The sequence below is a fragment of the Lactuca saligna genome, chromosome 2 (genome assembly GCF_052625555.1).
Source record: "Lactuca saligna cultivar CGN05327 chromosome 2, ASM5262555v1, whole genome shotgun sequence".
NCBI classification, from domain to species: Eukaryota; Viridiplantae; Streptophyta; class Magnoliopsida; order Asterales; family Asteraceae; genus Lactuca; species Lactuca saligna.
Window position 1 is genome coordinate 143,559,865 of NC_136418.1, and position 22,925 is coordinate 143,582,789.

At 32.6% G+C, this 22,925-nt stretch overlaps 2 protein-coding genes and 3 long non-coding RNA genes across 5 annotated transcripts; 1 reads left to right on the forward strand and 4 right to left on the reverse strand.

Moving 5' to 3' along the window:
* Positions 1 to 390: 390 nt before the first annotated feature.
* On the reverse strand, positions 391 to 1,810 carry LOC145029169 (uncharacterized). Its single transcript, XM_078977772.1, has 5 exons — positions 1,412 to 1,810; positions 1,031 to 1,322; positions 882 to 957; positions 656 to 780; positions 391 to 548 (listed from the first exon to the last, which is right to left on the reverse strand). The coding sequence occupies exons 1-5, from the start codon at positions 1,553 to 1,555 to the stop codon at positions 463 to 465; spliced, it is 723 nt and encodes a 240-aa protein (XP_078833898.1). The 5' UTR covers positions 1,556 to 1,810; the 3' UTR covers positions 391 to 462.
* A 447-nt stretch (positions 1,811 to 2,257) lies between these two features.
* LOC145029170 (uncharacterized) lies at positions 2,258 to 2,790 on the forward strand. The gene is made up of 2 exons (XM_078977773.1): positions 2,258 to 2,527; positions 2,638 to 2,790. Exons 1-2 carry the CDS (start codon positions 2,271 to 2,273, stop codon positions 2,708 to 2,710), a joined length of 330 nt encoding a protein of 109 aa, XP_078833899.1. The 5' UTR covers positions 2,258 to 2,270; the 3' UTR covers positions 2,711 to 2,790.
* A 2,649-nt stretch (positions 2,791 to 5,439) lies between these two features.
* LOC145031906 (uncharacterized) lies at positions 5,440 to 6,609 on the reverse strand. Its single transcript, XR_013677049.1, has 2 exons — positions 5,888 to 6,609; positions 5,440 to 5,797 (listed from the first exon to the last, which is right to left on the reverse strand). It is a non-coding gene; the product is annotated as an uncharacterized LOC145031906 (long non-coding RNA).
* A 7,604-nt stretch (positions 6,610 to 14,213) lies between these two features.
* Positions 14,214 to 15,896, reverse strand: LOC145029171 (uncharacterized). The gene is made up of 2 exons (XR_013676404.1): positions 15,733 to 15,896; positions 14,214 to 14,512 (listed from the first exon to the last, which is right to left on the reverse strand). It is a non-coding gene; the product is annotated as an uncharacterized LOC145029171 (long non-coding RNA).
* Positions 15,897 to 18,245: 2,349 nt separating this feature from the next.
* Positions 18,246 to 19,398, reverse strand: LOC145031907 (uncharacterized). The gene is made up of 2 exons (XR_013677050.1): positions 18,708 to 19,398; positions 18,246 to 18,603 (listed from the first exon to the last, which is right to left on the reverse strand). It is a non-coding gene; the product is annotated as an uncharacterized LOC145031907 (long non-coding RNA).
* Between the last annotated feature and the right edge of the window lie 3,527 nt (positions 19,399 to 22,925).

Consider the following 22,925-nt stretch of genomic DNA (forward strand, 5'->3'; position numbering starts at 1 on the left):
CAATCCAGATCTCCGACTCCAAGCTTGCGAAATCAAAATCAATTAACCTCAAACAAATCGTGAACTTCTTATGCGAACTGTTTTGACCCACAAAACCAAATGCGAACTCAATTGATGTCATATGCGAACTGATTTCATATATGCGAACACAATTGATTTCATATGCGAATCCACATCCATCGATATGAAACCAATACCAGTTACAAGCAATTATATATATATATATATATATATATATATATATATATATATATATATATATATATATAGTAAGTCAAAAAGAAAATAAAAACACCACATTCACGAATGAAAAGTTAACAAATTAACAAAACCAATAATAAAACTTAAAACTGATAAAAGATATAATGTGGTAAAACCATATGTGTTAAAAGTTCCACAACTGAATTGAAAACACGGGAATTAAAAAAGTTTTCAAGAAAATCTTTTTCTAATACTCTCTCATCAATATCTAGCTCTAATCCTATCAGCTTCATACATTTGTGGTTCAACATCAAAGTCGGTTAAAACAGTAGAAACCAATAAATTACCTGCAAAAACATGAAACATGTGGCATAAAATTTAATAATATGTATTTACAATTTGGAATATGTTGATATTAATATAAATTATATACTGATCATATTTTTTAACTGACCCAAATTGTTGTGGACCAGCTTCATGCAAGAAACATAGAGTATGGATTTGTTGTATGTTGCAACAATAACCTTAATCATAAGGTTTGCTGGTACGTTATACAACAATAACTTTGTTACGTTCCCCCTATTAAAAGGTAATGCTGTTTAAACTCTTATAATGAATGATAATAAATTTAATAAAAAACTATGTTGTTTTAATTTTTTTTTAAATACATATATACTTACGTCTCATCTTGGAGAATTAACTCAAATGATCGCAGCTGTCTGATTCGATTTCCCCATACTATTCTTCCAACCACATCTAAAAAACATATTTTCTTGTTAAATTTATAGTAGATGATATAAAAATGATTAAAGAAAAGATATAAATATACCAACAAGCCTTCTTTTATTTGTATGATCTTGTGCAACAGTTGTGACAGTAGACACAATTGGATAAAGTGGATATCCACTGGCAAAATCGCTTGCTAACCGAGTAAAAGTTGTGGCATGGTTTATCATTATCGCCTTATCACTGGTGCAGATTTTGTACTGTTGGTACATTGGATTGTCCAAATGGTATTCATCAACTTGGAAATGTTGCACAGAGAATACATTTCCTTTCAGATTCATGTTTCGATATCCGGGCACTAAATGGCGAGGTATGATTGCTAATATTTTTTCTCTCTGGTGTAAATAACAAAATGGTAATGGTATTATTTACAAAATTAAACTTTTAATAGAAGTTGAATATTTTAATTGGAAAAAAACCTTACCTGGCGATCTATCATCCACAAGAGCATCCTGTTGTTTTCCATGTCCTCCCAAACATACAATACTCTAACACTTGTAATGTTCCACCATTCATATATTTGCCCCAAAGCAGAAAATTCATTAACAGTAGTATGATAAATATCCATTTCAACTGAAAAACACTTCAGTTAATAATTGCTATACTTGATGGTTTTTCTAATACATATTGCTTGTACTATGAAATAAAGTAAAAGTTCAATACCTGTTTGATTCTGATATAGCATATAGAACAGATGGTTTTATGAAATCAATGGAACAAATGGTTTGATGGTAAAGTATGGAAGCAAGATTCGTAATCTTAAATACGTATATATGTACAGATTACAAAACATGTTTGTTATTAATGGATGAGATAGATTTAATGTATATCATCAGTTTTTTTTTTAAATGACAATTTAAAAAATCCTAATCAGTTTGGATAGAATTTGAAGTGCTTATCTGATAAGCACTATGATAATTTCGAAGTTAGTGTTATCTTTTTCTAATTAATAATGATATAAACTGTAAAGATAATTTCGAAATTAATATGTTGACTAACATTGATCCTTAAAATTTGGGATATGAATGGTTTTGAGCGGGAAAATATTGACACCTGGGTAACCCTCTACAATAAATACCTATGTTTGCTTCTCTGAAATTCGATAATGACTTGATTCTTCCACCTGGGAAGAAGGTATGTTCACATATTTTTTGTTTTCTCTTTTGATTTAATTGTTACGTTGTAACTAACACTACTTTTGACATAGAAAAACGGCCATAATGTCGAACTCAAGTAGCATTGTAAATAAGCAGGAATGTGAACAAATCATCCTTCAACTTTGTATGCATGAGAAACATGAGAAAGAAAAGAAAAGGGAATGGGCATTGCTAAATTGGAATTGGGATGAGGTTATTGATATTCTAAGTTCTGAAGATGAAAAGCTGGATGATGAAGCTGTGGAAAAGTCTGACACATTAGATTCAACAAAACCAAAAACTTTGTCACCACCACTGAAGAGACCCCGTGTCAAAGTTCAAAGCCGAAACAGATGTTATAGGCTTCGTGATGAAGAAGATGGTGAATTTCCTGTTGATGTCGGGTAAGATCATTTGTACTTTGTTTTACAAACGATCATGAAAAACTGTTTTTTTTTATATATTTCAAGGATCAAGAAACTTATGAATGCCTTAAATTTTATTTTTTTGTCAGGAGTGGTTTGATTACTGTTGCAGCTGAAAACCAGCCATCTCAGGATGATGAAGATGCAGTTGTTAACACCTAAGTTTTTTTAGTAGATTTATTTGATGTTGGAATTTTTATGGTTGTCTTTTTTTTGGATTGTTTCAAATAAGTAACATGTTTTTATGGTGTTTTTTTTCCTTTGCTATTACATTATTATTTTCTGGGGTATAAATGCATGCCTTGTTTTTATGTCTTTTAAAAGGCAACCAATGTCACACAATCCATAGGTATTTATTGTAGAGGGTTACCCAGGTGTCAATATTTTCCCGCTCAAAACCATTCATATCCCAAATTTTAAGGATCAATGTTAGTCAACATATTAATTTCGAAATTATCTTTACAGTTTATATCATTATTAATTAGAAAAAGATAACACTAACTTCGAAATTATCATAGTGCTTATCAGATAAGCACTTCAAATTCTATCCAAACTGATTAGGATTTTTTAAATTGTCATTTAAAAAAAAAACTGATGATATACATTAAATCTATCTCATCCATTAATAACAAACATGTTTTGTAATCTGATTAAATGTCACACATATGACATTTAATCAGAAAATCGATCATTCTTCAAATATGACATTTAATCAGAAAATCGATCTAAAAATGAGACATTTGGTGTTTATCGATTTTTCAGGGTCGACGGGTTGTATGAAAAGCGAAAGCTGAGTAATTGAAAATTAGAGGATCGATGGTTGCTACTAATTGCTTGTAACTGGTATTGGTTTCATATCGATGGATGTGGATTCGCATATGAAATCAATTGTGTTCGCATATATGAAATCAGTTCACATATGACATCAATTGAGTTCGCATTTGGTTTTGTGGGTCAAAACAGTTCGCATAAGAAGTTCACGATTTGTTTGAGGTTAATTGATTTTGATTTCGCAAGCTTGGAGTCGGAGATCTGGATTGTGTTCGCATCTATAGAATGCGAGGAGAATTTAATGGTGATATTCAGTTCGCATTTGGTGACACAAGTACGTGGTTGATGATTTTTGGTTGGTTCGCATTTGAAATCAGTGGGTTTCGCATTTGGGTTCGTATCTGGGTTTCTCAAACAACTGAAATGCGAATATGAGACAACTGATTAATTTCTCAGTTAATGCGATGAAATGCGAATGAACTCAAAGACGGATGGATGCAAGATGCGAAGAATTTGAATGAAAATGCGAAGTTTTTAATGTATAAATGCGAATGAACTCAAAGACGGAAGAAAGTTTTTAATCTTAAATGAAATCATAGTTTCCTAATAAATTAATTAACAAAATACTTAACCCGAAAACAAAATCGAAAACCAAAATATAACCACATAACGTGAACCCACCAAACCAATTACGAATGTCAAAGAAAGACACATGAGAATTAACAAAAAAAAAAAAAAACTTTCATTCACAAATGGTATAATGCATAAATAAAGCTTATTTTTTTCATTTACATACAAAATATTAAGAACAAAACACTCCCATGTTCTTGTACATGATACATACAAAACAAAGAAGAAACTATTATTCATATGGTACCTTCAAATATAAGAATGATACAATAGTCAAATATGTATATGATAAAATTTGAAACAAATCAATCCAAATTCACAAAATTTTGTCAGTTAAATTTTTTTTGTTGTCTGACAATAAATGAAACCAAAAACTTATGCATTGCAATTTTCAAAAACAAAACTTACAAATGGGTTTACCCCAAACAATAACAAAAACTTACATATTGCAACTTTAAAGAAAAAACTAAACATTCAACTACAAGAGCTCTAAAAACCCAACAAGAAGATCATATTCAGATCTTAAGAAGCTTACCCACGATTTCTTTGAGATGTTGGTTTATATCAATCCATTTCAAGTCCTGTAAACACACATAAACACAAAGTTAGACATACGCATAGATACAGGACGATGGTCAGCAGCACCAGAATTTTAGAAGGATGCATAGAGGAAACTAATATGTGGAAGCTATGAGGTAGCTTTTTGATAGAGAGACAGAAAGGGGAAGTGCAAAGAACGATAACAAAGGTGGTGGGTTTAGCAAGCAAAGATAGCCATGGAAGGAGAAAAAAGGTAGTGTCTCGCAACAACAATGATCTAGGAATTTTTATAAACAACTAATTGACTCTTGGTGATTTGCAAGATAAACATAGACTCATACAAACACACACAACCAAATTGAGAAACGATAAGGAAAGAAAGTAATACCTTGAACTAAACAAATTAACAAGCTCTCTAGTTGCTTATTTCTTTAAGAACATCAAACTAACTATGAAATTTTCAATATACTCCTGCAAAAAATAATGTAAAACAAGCTCATAAATTGTGAATAAAATAAACAACTAACCCTAAAACTGGTTGGAAATAGTGTGTGCTGATCTCATCAAATAATCTGGCATTTATGAATAGCTCTAAATAATCTTAAACAACATAGGTGAGTGTAAGAATCGATATATCCATGAAACACAGAGTAAAATCATTATATGACAATTAAGTAAAACTAAAAAAAAACATGGAACAGAGAATTTGATAGAACTATTTACCTGGATAGTGGTGAAGATGGAGATGGTTAGTGAAGGCTTCAACGTTGGGGTTTAATTAGAGTGTGAATACAAAGATAGGGGAGAAGACAAAGATGGTAGACGATGGTGGTGAGGTCATGATAACAGTTCGATTTCTGTGATTTTCACCCAATTCATAACAAAAATTGTTATTTTTCTTGAAAACAAACATTAATTAAATGGATAAGGATTCAACAACTACAGTAAAATGATAGAGTAATAAGATATTTCCTTCATTAACTGGAGTCCATATCAGTACAGATAGTTGAAGATATACCTGAATTGATACAGATAGTTGAGAAATGTCAAAAGGACACAAATACCCTTAGTACCACTTAAACAAGAAAGCTTTACTCTAGATACACTTATACAAGAATATTTAATATACAAATGATTACCCAAAATGTAGACAAACATCAGAACCTGAAATGGAGAGGAAACACCGGAAATTGAGAGTAAACATTGACGATTATGTGATAAATGACTGAAAAGAACACTTTAAAATTGCTAACAAAAACCTGTATTGTTAGAGAACGTTTGTAAATTAATAGTGTTTGCCTCCTGGTTCTGCAATAGAGAGAGAGAGAGAGAGATGGTTGGAGACCTATGACCACAAAAAGAGAATATGTGTGTGCATATGGCTTAAAGAGCACTAACCTTGAAATCGTGTTGGATCCTGGTCCACTGTGACACTTGTGAAAATGGTTGTCTGAGGTTTCTAGAGAGTCGAGTGCGACCAGCTGTGAGTAGTAGATGGTTAGGTCTCCAGGTATGTGTGTAAAATGCGTAACACTTACGACCTCACAGATAAGAAATTTTTTGCAGTCAATTGGTCATATAAGGGGATGGGGCAGAGATATGAAGAAAAAGATTCGTTCTAGACTTGACCGGTGCAATCGATCAAAATCAAATAATTAGAGAATAGAACAGTAGCATATGCTAGATGTCGAGAGATGGGGGTTGTGAACGGTGGTAAGATGAAGTGCGATGATGATGAAGGTGGCCTGTTTGATGGTAGTGAAGGTTATGTGACAACAAAGTTTACTGATGGTGTTGTGATGTTCGATATTCGGGTTTCTAAAGGAGATATGCAAGAGAAGAGAAAGGCAGAGGTGTTTAGCAGCGACTGTAATGGTCTCAGTGGTCAAGGTGTGGTGGGTAACTGCGTCGAATATGGGAGGAATTTTAGAGTATTTAATAGAGAGGGAGAGAGTTCAAGGAGAGAAGAGATGGCGACTCATCTAGGGTTATTCTACAAGGAAGGGCTATAGATACTAAGATAAGAGATGATATATAAAGTTTATCTATAGACCGATTCAATTGGCAAAATCTGAGGAAGACGGGTTCTTCTTTGACCAGTTCAATTTGAAGAAGAAAGCCAAAGCCTATTCAATATGTACGTAATTCATGTTAACCGCGTAAGATTTGGTATTTTTCTATGCATAAACTCATTGTAAATAGCGTAATAAGGGTTATACCTCTTAAAATTTAATATTATTTTATTAATGATTACTTGTACTAACAGCTTAATGGTTTGGACGTCTTAAAAAATATTATTATTATATTGAATCTATTTATGGAAATAGTTGGATTTCTATTATAAGGTAGTATATATATATATATATATATATATATATATATATATATATATATATATATATATATATATATATATATATATATATATATATATATATATATATATATATATATATATATATATCACATCATATCCCTATCTTTATAATTAAATCCAAGTAAAGTTTGCAACTTTTTTTACAAGCTGCACCATATATTGCTTTTTATTGTCCCTTCTTATTGACCGTTTTCTTTTGATGTTTACATATAAAAAATATTCATTAACTCTTGTTAATATTTGACCAATCAAATATTACATACTCAGAAGTATAATTAGAACATAAAGATATATAATTGTTTATTCTTTTTGTATACGGTGTAATAGCTCCAGTTGTACAATTACATCTTAAAATTATAGCAATGGATTAAAATTTAGATCGGGAGATGTAGAAAATCTTAATGACTCTTAAGCTTTCGTTTCGATTTGGGATTTTGGGAAATATGATGGTACTGCCGTATCGAAACCGTAGTACAGAAGCCAAAATGGTCGAAAAAGTGGAACCGATCGAGTACCTTACCGAATGCATGTATTTGGTTCGGGTATTGTATGGTTTCGGTTCAGAGTACCGTTCAGGTTCATAAATTGGTCTGACTTGCTCGTCCCAACAAAAAAAAACCTCTATGATGATTTATCTGGTCGTTGAATGTATCCATATTTTCACTATAGATTCCAACATGTCGTAGCATTAGACTTCATTGCTAGACCTTCTCCAGTGGACTTCTATTTTTGTGTTATAGATGTCAAAAATTCTCCAATCAATCATTAAAAGTGGTCTTTATTTTTGTGGGAAAAAATATGACATCTATATATAGAAGCTACTATTCATGACACAAAACCACTTTTTCTTTAAAATGGTTATTTTAATTGTTTTTTAGTTTTATAATTATTGTTTTATATTTTATAATATTAAAATATGTTTTAGTGTAATTTTTAGTATATGGTTGGAGTTAAAATGAATTTTGGTGTTAGTTTTACACAAAAATATTGTTAATTTTAGTGGTAAGGTTGGAGTTGTTGTTAGAAGGTTGGACTTCATGGTTATAAGGTTGTAGCTCTGCTAAAAATGTTTTTCTATAGTCTTTGTCGTTACATTGAAAATTAATAAACAAAAAGGAAAAAGAAATAGGGATGACATGTCGTGTCTATAGGCATCACTTTCAAAAATAAACGGCAAAATAGGGATGACATATTGTGCCTATAGGCACCCCTTTCAAAAATGGATGGTGATTTTGCCACTCAACTTTTAATCATTCCACTTAAATAAAGTGTGAATTGACAATTATGTCCTTATTTTATTAAAGACAAAATTGCAAGAATGGTCCCTGTGGTATGTCAAAACTAACAACTTTGGTTCAAAATGGGTTTGGCTTGCAGGGATGGTCCAATAGTTTCGTTTTGTTGCGAGTTTAGTCCAAAAATTATAAAACTTTTTATAATGATAGATTTGCCCTTGGTATTTTCCATTTTTTAAATTTTTTATTACAGAAATAAATAAAAAAACAAAAAAAATCTCTCTCTCTCTCTCTCTCTCTATATATATATATATATATATATATATATATATATATATATATATATATATATATATATATATATATATATATATATATATATATATTATGAGAAGAGGGTTTCGGTAAAGAGGGCGAATGAGGCTTCTCGTGAAGATGTTTCTGGTGAAGATGCTTCCGGCGAAGGTGCTTCTGGTGAAGAGGGTTCCGTCAACCGAGGCTTCTGGTGGATTATCGTCATCGTTGCTATCCTTCTTCCCAAACACTGATGGTTGTGGGGGTTTTCAGATCTGATTTAATATTGTTTTATCATGGCGGCAAGATTAGGGTTTCGTTGGTTCGTGCTTATTTTCCTCTAACTGATACAATGGTGGCTAGATTAGGTTTTAGGTTAGCGATGTAATAGGGTTCTTATACCCAAATTTTTGCGAAGCCTGAGGTGTAACTACCACCGTCACCTTCATACAGGTGATGATTCCGTGTATGTGATGTCTTTGGCTCCAGTGATGTTTCAGGCGACTTTGAAGCCAAAACGGAAACGAGAAGGGTTTTTTTAGAGGTGCAATTCTACTGAAACAAGATCAGGTGCAACTCTGCTTGTAATCATCTCATGTATTCCACACTCCAATTAATTGTTCTTGTTACAAATCTGATTGTTCTTGTGGGTTTAAAAATCTAGTTGTTCTTGATTTTAAAGATGCAGATCAGGAAAAAAATATGTTTGAATTCATCATACGGTGGTGGTAGTTATTGAGTTTCATTTTGAAATTGTAGATGCAGATTTATATGATGGTGGTGGAAAAAATATGTTTGAATTCATCGGATGGTGTTGGTGGTGACCGGCGGTCACAGTGGTAATGGATATTGTTGGTGACCAATAGTGGTGGTAGCGGTAGTGGTCGTGACAGATGGTGGTGGTGATAACATATCAATAGTTGTATGCTAGAGAGGGTGGAGGGGTGGGGTAGGGATAGTGGTAGTATTATTTTGGTTTAATTATGTAAATTGTAAAATGTATTTATATAAATTAAAAAAACCAGAAGTAAGGGCAAAAACGTCATTATAAAAAGTTTAAATTGACTTGGACCAAATCTGCAACAAAAATGAAAAGTTTGGACTAAACTTGCAACAAAACGAAACTATTGGACCATCCTTGCGAGCCAAACCCATTTTGGACCAAAGTTGCTAGTTTTAACATATCACAGGGACCATTCTTGCAATTTTGTCTTTATTAAAAGAAGGGCAATCCTATTTTTGTTTCACAAAATGCATATCTTGCAAGTAATTAATATTATAAAGAATTTTTTAATTAAGTAAATTATACTCGTATATTTGAAAGCATCGTTTTTGTATTCCCATCATGAGCTCACATCCTAATTCCCAACTTCCGTCATTCTTCTGGTGTTTTTTTTAACGACGCCTTTTAATTAAAATTAGCAAAAAGCTAGGAAAAGAAACACATTGGTGTTGTTGTCTTCAACACTTCAAGTTGCCCTAAAAAGAACCATCACTCGCCATGGCTATGTTAACTAAAGCTTCTAATGAGGATACTGGATTCGTTTAAAACTTTAAATGCACTACTAGAAAATTGGTGCAATAGCTACGGCACAATCCGTAGCTATAAGCGGATAGCTACGGAATTGCTACGGAAAATTGGCTGTAGCATAATGGCCCGTGGCTAAATTATAGCTATGGATTAGCTACAGAATCGCTACGGAATAGCTACGGAATATTCCGTAGCTACTATAGCTACAGAATAGCTACGGAATATTCCGTAGCTACTATAGCTACAGAATAGCTACGGAATTAAATAGCTACGGATTTCCTACAGAATAGTTACGGCACTATATAGCTACGGAATAGCTACGGCTACAAATAGCTACGGAATAGCTACGGAACAAAATAGCTACGGAATAACTACGGAACAAAACAGCTACGGAATCGCTACGAAAGTAAATAGCTACGGAAATCCGTAGCGATTCCGTAGCTAACTTCGTTTTATTTAAAAAAAATTAATTTAAAAATTTCCAATTTTTTGTCAAATACCACATTAAATTCACATTTGTCCCAAATACCATATAAAATACACAAAAAAAAACGTCCATCATACCAAGTTTGACACATTCCAATCCATTATCCAAAATATCTTACAAAAGTAAGCACTACTTAACAAAACAAACAATATCAAATATTTACAAACTAAATTGTTCCAAAATACTTATCAATTGTCCTCAGGTGGATTATCAGGGGGAGCACGGGGTTGATTTCCAGACATATTCATCATCCTCATAACCATTTCCATTTGTTCTTTCATTTGTTGTTGCTATTGTTCCATGGTAGAAACTTGTGCACACAACCTACCAACCTAAAAAATGGCAACACAATGCAATAGTTAAACAATATTAGCAATGTACTTTAGTTTATTATATCAATATTATCAACATACTAATTAACGTTTAAACCATAACAACATACCTCTTGTTGTGTACTATCCGATTGGGTGGATTTGGTGGATTGGGAAGACGGTGTCCCAGTAATCACAAAATGTATATCTGATGCTCCTATGCCATAGATATCACCCTTCTTCTTTCCTTTTCTCCTAAGTTGAATTTCCTCCCATACCCTCGCATCATCTTTATGGTTTGAAGAGTCTTCTCTGTGTTTTTACGGCTTGCAAAAAAAAAAAAAAAAAAAAAACGTGGGTGGGATTCGAACTCGGGTTGCCTACATACAATACCACAAACTTACCAACCGGCCGGGCATGCCACATCCATACTGACATGCTTGACTATTCTATTTAAACATCTTATTATTATTATTATTATTATTATTATTATTATTATTTCTATTATTATTATTATTATTATTATTATTATTATTATTATTATTATTATTATTTCTATTATTATTATTATTATTATTATTATTATTATTATTATTATTATTATTATTTCCGTTAGAATTCCGTAGCTAGTCCGTAGCTAATTAGCTACGGATAATTCTTATTTTCGATATTTCGGGCACCAAAAGTCGTTTTTTCCGCTTCGTTTTTTTCACACCTCTATTATACATGATTATCTATATTTTCAAAAACTTTTAGCTATTAATATCATTCATAAAGTCATGTGCCCATACGGGATCCATTACACGTTTAATGGTTTAAAACTCTAATGCTTATCATCTACGTTCACATATAAATACTCACAAAAACGTATACATACACATATACACATACATATATACCACAACTCATTCATGCATACAAACATAAATCCATCACAAGTTGGTGAAAAATATAGTCATTATATTGTTAAACCATTAAACGAGTACTTGATCCCGAAGGTGCGCAAGACTTTATGAATGATATTAATAGCTAAAAGTTGGTGAAACTAGATATAATCATGTATAATAAAGGTGTGAAAAAAACGAAGCGGAAAAAACGACTTTTGGTGCCCGAAATACCGAAAATAAGAATTATCCGTAGCTAATCCGTAGCTAATTAGCTACGGACTAGCTACGGAATTCAAACGGAAATCACATTCCGTAGCTAATCCGTAGGTAATTACCTACGGATTAGCTACGGAATGTGCTTTCCGTTAGAATTCCGTAGCTAATTCGCTACGGATTAGCTACGGATAATTCTTATTTTCAGTTTTTCGGGCACCAAACGTCGTTTTTTCCGCTTCGTTTTTTTCACACCTCTATTATACATGATTATCCCTATTTTCACCAACTTATAGCTATTAATATCATTCATAAAGTTGTGTGCACATGAGATCCATTACTCGTTTAATGATTTAACACGCTTATGATCTAAATTCACATATAAATACGCACAAACACGTATACACACACATACACGTACACATATACCACAACTCTTTCATGTATGTAAATATACATATACAAAAATAAATTCATCACAATTTGGTGAAAAGTATAGTAATTACATTGTTAAAACTATGAAACGAATACTTGATCACGAAGGTCCACACGACTTTATGAATGCTATTAATATCTATAAGTTGGTGAAAGTATAGATAATCATGTATAGTAGAAGTGTAAAAAAAACGAAGCGAAAAAAACGACGTTTGGTGCGCGAAAAATAGAAAATAAAAAAAATCCGTAGCTAATCTGTAGCTAATTAGCTACGGATTTTATTATTTTTGATTTTCCGGGCATTAAACATCGTTTTTTTCTCTTCGTTTTTTTCCCACCTCTATTATACACGATTATCTTTATTTTCAACAACTTATAGTCATTAATAGTGTTGATATAGTCGTTTGCACCTTCAAGATCCTTTATTCATTTAATAGTTTAATATTATATCCGTAGCTATTCCGTAGCCATTTTGTAGCTAAGTAGCTACGGAATAGCTACGGGTTCACATCCATAACTATTCCGAAGCTAATTAGCTACAGAATGTCTATGGAGTAGCATCCGTAGTGATGTCGTAGCTATCCCGTAGCTAATTACCTACGGAATACCTACAGAATTGAATCCGTAGTTATGTCGTAGCTATTCCGTTACTAAATTAGGACGTCCAATTCTGTAGCTAATCCGTAGCCATTCCGTAGCTAATTAGCTACGGAAATTTTCCGTAGCTATTATCCGTAGGAAAACACCTTTTTTTCTAGTAGTGATGAATATGTTGCAAGCCATAGCCAATGTCAACTTCCAGCTATTATATGTATTGATGGTGTTGGCTGTGGAAGAATCGGCTGAAGGAGGAAGAAGCATGCTCACAACCATGGCGCCGAAGCATGCTCACATTCCATTTGAAGGCCACTTTCTATCCCTCAAAACAAAGAACTAGTAAGTGTACATCACTAACAGGCTCACAACCATGGTTCACATTTGATTGATTTTGAGTATTTCCCATAAGGTTTAATATTTTATAATAACCAATTCATCGTAGAAAGTATCAACCTCTTTTAAGTATCAACCCATTCATCGTAGAAAGTATTTCCCATAAGGTTTAATATTTTATAGTAACCAATTCACTAACAGACATAGTAAACGTATTTAACTTTGATTATGATGGGATAACTAATAACCAATTCATCGTAGATAGTATCAACCTCTTTTGAGTTTCCGATTCATACTGTGTGATCCATCTTTTAAATTTGATTATGATGCGAATTTCTACTTTTACAAATGATTGAATACCCACATCATATTTATGACTTACGAGGGAAACAACCAGGCTAAGATCATGGGGTTTTTCAAAAAAAAAAAAAAAAAACAAAAAAATGGTATTTCTCTCTCTTAAATAAATAGGGACATAATTGATAATTTTTATCTTTTTTCCCGTGGAAATATCAAAAATTAAAGTGGCAATATCACCTCCCTTCAAAAATAGACGACCCTAAGAGTGGCTAGACCGTACCATTGACAAAATTTTTGACACCTATAATAACCGTCATGTTGTCGTTTTAGGTATGTCCTAGTTTTGATTCTTTTTTAAATTTTTTATTATTCCATAATAGTAATTAAAAAACACAAAATTTTCACACAAATATATACAGAAAAGTACTATCATTAAACGTCTAATGCCTACGTACTATTACAAACCATTTAAAGTTTAATATAAAGTCTCTGAAAGTTAAATACAAATCATTCAAAGATTAATAGTAAAATCTATTTCTCTCATCCAAATATTTCTCATTGTTATTCGCATCATATTGTTGTGGTAATGGTGGTCGATTCAAGCTAGTCTTATACACATCAAGGTCGTATGTAAGCGGGGATGGCCATGTTGGCCATTGGAAGGTAGGATTGGTGCTCGCCATCATATTACAAAATCGTTGCAATGAAATAGTTCATAGTAATATTATGACAAGCCTAGTAACGATTCCTTCATTCAACTTTTGGATGTATAGTATCAAAGATAAATCAATGGTATAAATCGAAAGACCTTTTAGGATTTATGACACTCCATGACAACAACTATGATGTTCATGAAGCATATTTATGATCATGAAGATTCCAGCCTCATCCAATGAAGATGGAGATGAATATCCTACATGCTAAGTTTGTGCATTAAAATTACAACCATCCTTTCATGCATGATCCATCTGAACCCCATCATACTTAGAACTTTAGAAGCATAATCTTCATTTTGATATATCCCTGAAATGTCATTTGAAACATGTACTCATGTATATGTGGCGATGAACCATATTTGATTTTCAGCAATGAATTCAAATTTATTTAGTTATTTTGCAAAATGTCCTTTGCAACATGTATTTATGTATATGTGGTCATGAACCATATTTGATTTCTAGGGGTTGCACACATGATTTTAGGAATTGCATGCCGAAAAAAATTACATTACACAAAAAAAATTCCCAAAAAAGTTACATTGTGCTGCAAAATTTGAGAGATTTCATAGGTCACCCCGGGAACACCCTAAATCCGTCCGTGCATTCACTATCTCAATGAATTTGTTAAGACCATTCCATAACTCATTCGAGTTTCAATTTTAAACTAGTTTAACTCTTATCGATCGTCATATATAAATGTTAAATAATACAAGTAGATATAAAATTTGTAATACCATAACAGTAGCACAATAATATTTTTTCTTAAAATATCAACATACTTCAAAGTTCTATCTATAATAGCAATGCACTTACATTAATATATTTATACAAAATAGATTTGGTAAATTCTTAAATTAATCAAAATGTTATTTTTCTTATAAGCTGTTAATTAATTACCATACCATGACTTTCTTCCATTGTACACCAATGTTTACCTATGGGCAATGTACTTTACATGTATATGCGACATTCTTTATCTTTTAACAAATTAAGCCTTGTTCCTAAAAAAACAAAACATACACTAAAAATCCAAAAACATGTTAATATAAAATTTTAAATACCTTAAAGATGCACCCCAAGGAGTCCAGAACTAAATAATGATTAATAATATCTACGGAACTAGCAATAGACTAATATAACAAAGAAACAAGCTGGAATGTGTATAAAGTGTTCATTTCTAAAGTACATGCATATTCCACATAAGTTTCAAATTGGTAACTCACATAATAACATATATAAATGAACACCAAAAAAGCAATCTATAATTGTTTATGCGTGCCTCTTCTTAATTAAATTACAAAAAGCATTCTATTTAGGTGTTAAATTATGATTTTTATTTTTCAAATTAAAATTCAAACATGTAATTTGGCTAAGAACATCATAAACATAAAATACAAGAATGAAAAAAGATATCTATCAGACTCACATTTATCTAGCAAAGAAAATACATAATGAAATCTTACACAAAAAATATCATAAATTAAAAAAAAAAAAAAAAAAAAAATTGTTATAGAAACAAATGATTACCTTATCTCTTTTGTTGGAGCGGGGAGAAGCTGGAGAGAGGGCCGCAGAGGTGATAACATGTGAATGAGTGGATGAGAGAGTGAAAGATACACGATAGAGGGAGAGGAAGCGCTTGACAGATAGTGGATATGATCAGCTACATGCACCATATATACGTTACTAATTAAATGGTTAATTACTCAATGATAAGGCATTAGATCCTATTAGACTAGATATTTATAATAGTTTGTGGGACTAAAGTGTAATATTATCATATATATATATATATATATATATATATATATATATATATATATATATATATATATATATATATATATATATATATATATATATATATATATATATATATATATATATATATATATATATATATATATATATACTAGCCGTCTACCCGCGCAAAGCGGCGGGGCACGTGAGTTCTTTCGGTGATATGTTTCCATTACAAAATTGTTATGTTAAAAAAAAGTACATGTTGAAGACAATATAATCAAACTATGGTGTTATTTGTTACATCATGCATCAAATAACCAATAAAAAGCAACCAATCAAGACGACACAAAATATTAATCGTGCAATACTTCTTTATACACCACATTTGCTGTATAAACCCCATCACCTTTTGAATTTTCGTTAGGGTTTACTAATACTTTTGTATTGCAACGTGAAACCCCTCTGGACAATGCAACATAAAGTTGTCCATGCGAGAATACTGGTTCTGGAAGATAGATACCTACATATGGAATTGTTTGTCCCTGAGCTTTATTGATTGTCATTGCAAAGCACAATCGAATAGGAAACTGTTTCCTCATTAGAGGATCGATGGTTGCTACTAATTGCTTGTAACTGGTATTGGTTTCATATCGATGGATGTGGATTCGCATATGAAATCAATTGTGTTCGCATCTATGAAATCAGTTCGCATATGACATCAATTGAGTTCGCATTTGGTTTTGTGGGTCAAAACAGTTCGCATAAGAAGTTCACGATTTGTTTGAGGTTAATTGATTTTGATTTCGCAAGCTTGGAGTCGGAAATCTGGATTGTGTTCGCATCTATAGAATGCGAGGAGAATTTAATGGTGATATTCAGTTCGCATTTGGTGACACAAGTACGTGGTTGATGATTTTTGGTTGGTTCGCATTTGAAATTAGTGGGTTTCGCATTTGGGTTCGTATCTGGGTTTCTCAAACAACTGAAATGCGAATATGAGACAACTGATTAATTTCTCAGTTAATGCGATGAAATGCGAATGAACTCAAAGACGGATGGATGCAAGATGCGAAGAATTTGAATGAAAATGCGAAGTTTTTAATGTATAAATGCGAATTGGGGAAGAAAGCTTAGAGTTTCGCATTTGGCACCTGATCTTTTCAAGAAATAATATAAGTGGTCCAACTTCGCAAAATGGGGTCATTTAATCAGAAAATCGATCATTCTTCAAATATGACATTTAATCAGAAAATCGATCTAAAAATGAGACATTTGGTGTTTATCGATTTTTCAGGGTCGACGGGTTGTATGAAAAGCGAAGGCTGAGTAATTGAAAATTAGAGGATCGATGGTTGCTACTAATTACTTGTAACTGGTATTGGTTTCATATCGATGGATGTGGATTCGCATATGAAATCAATTGTGTTCGCATCTATGAAATCAGTTCGCATATGACATCAATTGAGTTCGCATTTGGTTTTGTGGGTCAAAACAGTTCGCATAAGAAGTTCACGATTTGTTTGAGGTTAATTGATTTTGATTTCGCAAGCTTGGAGTCGGAGATCTGGATTGTTTTCGCATCTATAGAATGCGAGGAGAATTTAATGGTGATATTCAGTTCGCATTTGGTGACACAAGTACGTGGTTGATGATTTTTGGTTGTTTGCAAGATAAACATAGACTCATACAAACACACACAACCAAATTGAGAAACGATAAGGAAAGAAAGTAATACCTTGAACTAAACAAATTAACAAGCTCTCTAGTTGCTTATTTCTTTAAGAACATCAAACTAACTATGAAATTTTCAATATACTCCTGCAAAAAATAATGTAAAACAAGCTCATAAATTGTGAATAAAATAAACAACTAACCCTAAAACTGGTTGGAAATAGTGTGTGCTGATCTCATCAAATAATCTGGCATTTATGAATAGCTCTAAATAATCTTAAACAACATAGGTGAGTGTAAGAATCGATATATCCATGAAACACAGAGTAAAATCATTATATGACAATTAAGTAAAACTAAAAAAAAACATGGAACAGAGAATTTGATAGAACTATTTACCTGGATAGTGGTGAAGATGGAGATGGTTAGTGAAGGCTTCAACGTTGGGGTTTAATTAGAGTGTGAATACAAAGATAGGGGAGAAGACAAAGATGGTAGACGATGGTGGTGAGGTCATGATAACAGTTCGATTTCTGTGATTTTCACCCAATTCATAACAAAAATTGTTATTTTTCTTGAAAACAAACATTAATTAAATGGATAAGGATTCAACAACTACAGTAAAATGATAGAGTAATAAGATATTTCCTTCATTAACTGGAGTCCATATCAGTACAGATAGTTGAAGATATACCTGAATTGATACAGATAGTTGAGAAATGTCAAAAGGACACAAATACCCTTAGTACCACTTAAACAAGAAAGCTTTACTCTAGATACACTTATACAAGAATATTTAATATACAAATGATTACCCAAAATGTAGACAAACATCAGAACCTGAAATGGAGAGGAAACACCGGAAATTGAGAGTAAACATTGACGATTATGTGATAAATGACTGAAAAGAACACTTTAAAATTGCTAACAAAAACCTGTATTGTTAGAGAACGTTTGTAAATTAATAGTGTTTGCCTCCTGGTTCTGCAATAGAGAGAGAGAGAGAGAGAGAGAGAGAGAGAGATGGTTGGAGACCTATGACCACAAAAAGAGAATATGTGTGTGCATATGGCTTAAAGAGCACTAACCTTGAAATCGTGTTGGATCCTGGTCCACTGTGACACTTGTGAAAATGGTTGTCTGAGGTTTCTAGAGAGTCGAGTGCGACCAGCTGTGAGTAGTAGATGGTTAGGTCTCCAGGTATGTGTGTAAAATGCGTAACACTTACGACCTCACAGATAAGAAATTTTTTGCAGTCAATTGGTCATATAAGGGGATGGGGCAGAGATATGAAGAAAAAGATTCGTTCTAGACTTGACCGGTGCAATCGATCAAAATCAAATAATTAGAGAATAGAACAGTAGCATATGCTAGATGTCGAGAGATGGGGGTTGTGAACGGTGGTAAGATGAAGTGCGATGATGATGAAGGTGGCCTGTTTGATGGTAGTGAAGGTTATGTGACAACAAAGTTTACTGATGGTGTTGTGATGTTCGATATTCGGGTTTCTAAAGGAGATATGCAAGAGAAGAGAAAGGCAGAGGTGTTTAGCAGCGACTGTAATGGTCTCAGTGGTCAAGGTGTGGTGGGTAACTGCGTCGAATATGGGAGGAATTTTAGAGTATTTAATAGAGAGGGAGAGAGTTCAAGGAGAGAAGAGATGGCGACTCATCTAGGGTTATTCTACAAGGAAGGGCTATAGATACTAAGATAAGAGATGATATATAAAGTTTATCTATAGACCGATTCAATTGGCAAAATCTGAGGAAGACGGGTTCTTCTTTGACTAGTTCAATTTGAAGAAGAAAGCCAAAGCCTATTCAATATGTACGTAATTCATGTTAACCGCGTAAGATTTGGTATTTTTCTATGCATAAACTCATTGTAAATAGCGTAATAAGGGTTATACCTCTTAAAATTTAATATTATTTTATTAATGATTACTTGTACTAACAGCTTAATGGTTTGGACGTCTTAAAAAATATTATTATTATATTGAATCTATTTATGGAAATAGTTGGATTTCTATTATAAGGTAGTATAGATATATATATATCCCTATGTATTCTATTCTTCTAATAAATAATACAATGTGTTTACCAAGTTTATTGTGGTATCAGAGCCATTCGCCATAACCCTAATCGGCCTCCCTACTCCAATCGACTTCCTGTAAGATACAACTTCTCTGTCCTTCTCATCTCCTACGATTATCACACACACAATGACAACTCCTGTAGCTTTCACTCAAGCCGAGAAGACCATTCACAACAGACACAAGTTTGGTTTTACTTTATCTTCTACTAATTATGGGTATTGGAAAACGATGATCCAACCCTTCCTAGTAACAAACAAACTGTTTGGCTATGTTGATGGTTCTATTCCCTGCCCTCCATCTACTATCTTATCGACACCAACTTCTTCAGAAAAAGACAAGGAACAAGCTGTCACAACACAAGTCAACCCAGATTATACAACTTGGGTACTCAATGATGCCCATGTTAGGATGCTTCTTTTGTCTACAATCTCAGAAACAGCCTTTCAACATGTACAGGGAACCACCTCAAGGGAGCTATGGCTGTCTTGGAACGTGCATTTGCCCCTCATACATCCTCCAAGGAGTACACCTTGAAGACTCAATTGTTGAAGATTAAAATGAAACGTGATGAATCATCCATTGCCTATCTCACTAGGGCTCAAGAATACTCGGATGCTCTTGCTAACATAGGTGAACCTATGAAAGAAAAAGATGTGGTTATGCTTGTGTTATCTGGCCTCCGTGATGAATACAATGGTCTCAATTCCACTCTCCTTGCTCACCAAACACCTATTGCCTTCATTGATCTTCACTCTCTTTTATTAGATCATGATTATATGGTCTCCAAAACCTCTACAGAGGTTCCTCCTGCACAAAGCATGTTGAAGTTGATTTCCATTTTGTCCGTGAAAAAGTTGTTCAAGGAAGTTTATCTATTCAGTTCATTAACACAAATGATCAGATTGCAGATGTGTTTACAAAGCCTTTGTCTTCTCAAAGATTCGAGTTTCCAAGGCACAAGCTAAAGGTCGCTCCTCGACATTAGCTTGCGGGGGAATATTAGACTAGACATTTATTATAGTTTGTGGGACTAAAGTGTAATATTATCTTTATATATATATATATATATATATATATATATATATATATATATATATATATATATATATATATATATATATCCCTATGTATTCTATTCTTCTAATAAATAATACAACGTGTTTACCAAGTTTATTGCATCCTTTTAAAATCTTTGTGGACATGATGATGCATGTAATGTCATCAGCCACACCATACGTTAGAATCAACATATATATGTGTTTTTGTCCGTGAGATGGCAACTAGTACTATATATACCTATACACCAATGGCGACTAAAATCACTCATTGGATTCTAGAAGTCCATTCTTAACCACTACCTAAGAGAAGAACAACAAACTACTTAAATGGCGTCCATCTCCTCCTCCATTGTTGCCAATGTCAGCCGGACCACTGCCACCCAAGCTAGCTTGGTTGCTCCATTCACTGGTCTCAAGTCTAACGTCGCTTTCCCAGTCACCATGAAGGCTAACAATGACTTTTCCTCCCTCCCCAGCAATGGCGGAAGAGTGGAATGCATGAAGGTATCTATATGGTGGATAAACCATAATCAAGTATTCTAATCAGTATCAGAATCAGAATGTCAGTTTACCAAATTTTATGTGATACATGTTTGGCCACCAATAGGGTTAAAGAAGTATGAGACCCTTTCATACCTACCACCATTGTCTGATGCCACGTTGTCTAAGGAAATCGACTACCTTCTCCGCAACAAGTGAGTTCCTTGCTTGGAATTCGAGTTGGAGGTCTATTTCTAAAATCACATTTTATTAATTTTATTAACTAATTGATTAATATAAACAAAACATACATTATAAAGCGATTATATATTTATATTTGTGGTGAGCACCACAATTCATGGTTGTTTTGTTGTTATATGAATAAGTAAATGGATATTTTCTAACTCAGGCTTCAATATTTCTTTATAGTTGATATTCATCACATAAATTGAGTGTATCACTATAGTAAGATAGACCCCTTAATTTGTGATGCTAAAGACACGTAATCATGTTCTTACAAAACAAATCCATAAAAATTAAAATCTATATACGGACGTACAGATTATATTCAAAATCAAACCATTGATTAACTAAGTTTTCTAATTTTGGAAGGTGAAGTTTTTGACCTACCCTTTTAACTGGATATTTGGTAGATTAACGCACTTTTCCCATATTAAAGGAATCGTCTTTAATTATAAAAAAAGGGCATAGAAGCATAGAAAAAACAATCTTCTCCACTTCTCATGTAGTATTACAAAATCAAAAACCTAGGGATGTGCTATTTATTATTATTATTTTTGGAGACTAAATCTAGTACAAAATAATGATACATATTTGATACGGTTCAGTTCCAGTTTCGGACCGGAAAAGTCGATTCTTGAACAAATTTTGAAAGAGAAATTAAATATAATTTCTATTTTTTCTTCCTACAAATCTTTCTATCCAATTAAATGATGATATTTGTCATATTTAATGCTCATTTAATAATATTTTAGTATATTAAATGACGTATGCTATCTTTTAATCGAGTATAATGATTTATATGAACAAAAGTAAAAAAAAATATTTAATTTCTCATTTGAAAATCATATTTAGTATGTGTATCACATCATATCCCTATCTTTATAATTAAATCCAAGTAAAGTTTGTAACTTATTTTACAAGCTGCACAATATATTGCTTTTTATTGTCCCTTCTTATTGACTGTTTTCTTTTGATGTTAAAATATAAAGAATATTCATTAACTCTTGTTACATATTTGAACATTCAAATATTACATACTCAGAAGTATAATCAGAACATAAAGATATATAATTGTTTATTCTTTTTGTATACGTTGTAATACATCCAGTTGTAAAATTACATCTTGAAATTTAAGCAATGGATTGAAATCTAGATTGGGAGATGTAGAAAATCTTAACGACTCTTAAGCTTCCGGTTCGATTTGCGATTTTGGGAAATATTCGGGTTCCGCCGTATCGGAACCATAGTACTGAAACCAAAATGGTCGGAAAATGGAACGGATCGAGTACGTACCTTACCGAATGCATGCATCTGGTTCGGGTATTGTATGGTTTCGGTTTAGAGAACCATTTTAGGTTCAGGAATTAGTCTGGTTTGCTCATCCCTACTAAAAACAACATCTACTACGACTTATCTTTTCGTTGAATGTA

Excerpts from the sequence above, each read along its gene's own strand:
- LOC145029169 (XM_078977772.1), bottom strand. The coding sequence starts at position 1,555 with ATGGATATTTATCATACTACTGTTAATGAATTTTCTGCTTTGGGGCAA. Across the intron at positions 781-881 it reads TTAATTCTCCAAGATGAGAC|GGGGAACGTAACAAAGTTAT; the intron begins GTAAGTATATAT and ends ACCTTTTAATAG. Across the intron at positions 549-655 it reads GCTGGTCCACAACAATTTGG|GTAATTTATTGGTTTCTACT; the intron begins GTCAGTTAAAAA and ends ATGTTTTTGCAG.
- LOC145029170 (XM_078977773.1), top strand. The coding sequence starts at position 2,271 with ATGCATGAGAAACATGAGAAAGAAAAGAAAAGGGAATGGGCATTGCTA. Across the intron at positions 2,528-2,637 it reads GAATTTCCTGTTGATGTCGG|GAGTGGTTTGATTACTGTTG; the intron begins GTAAGATCATTT and ends TTTTTTTGTCAG.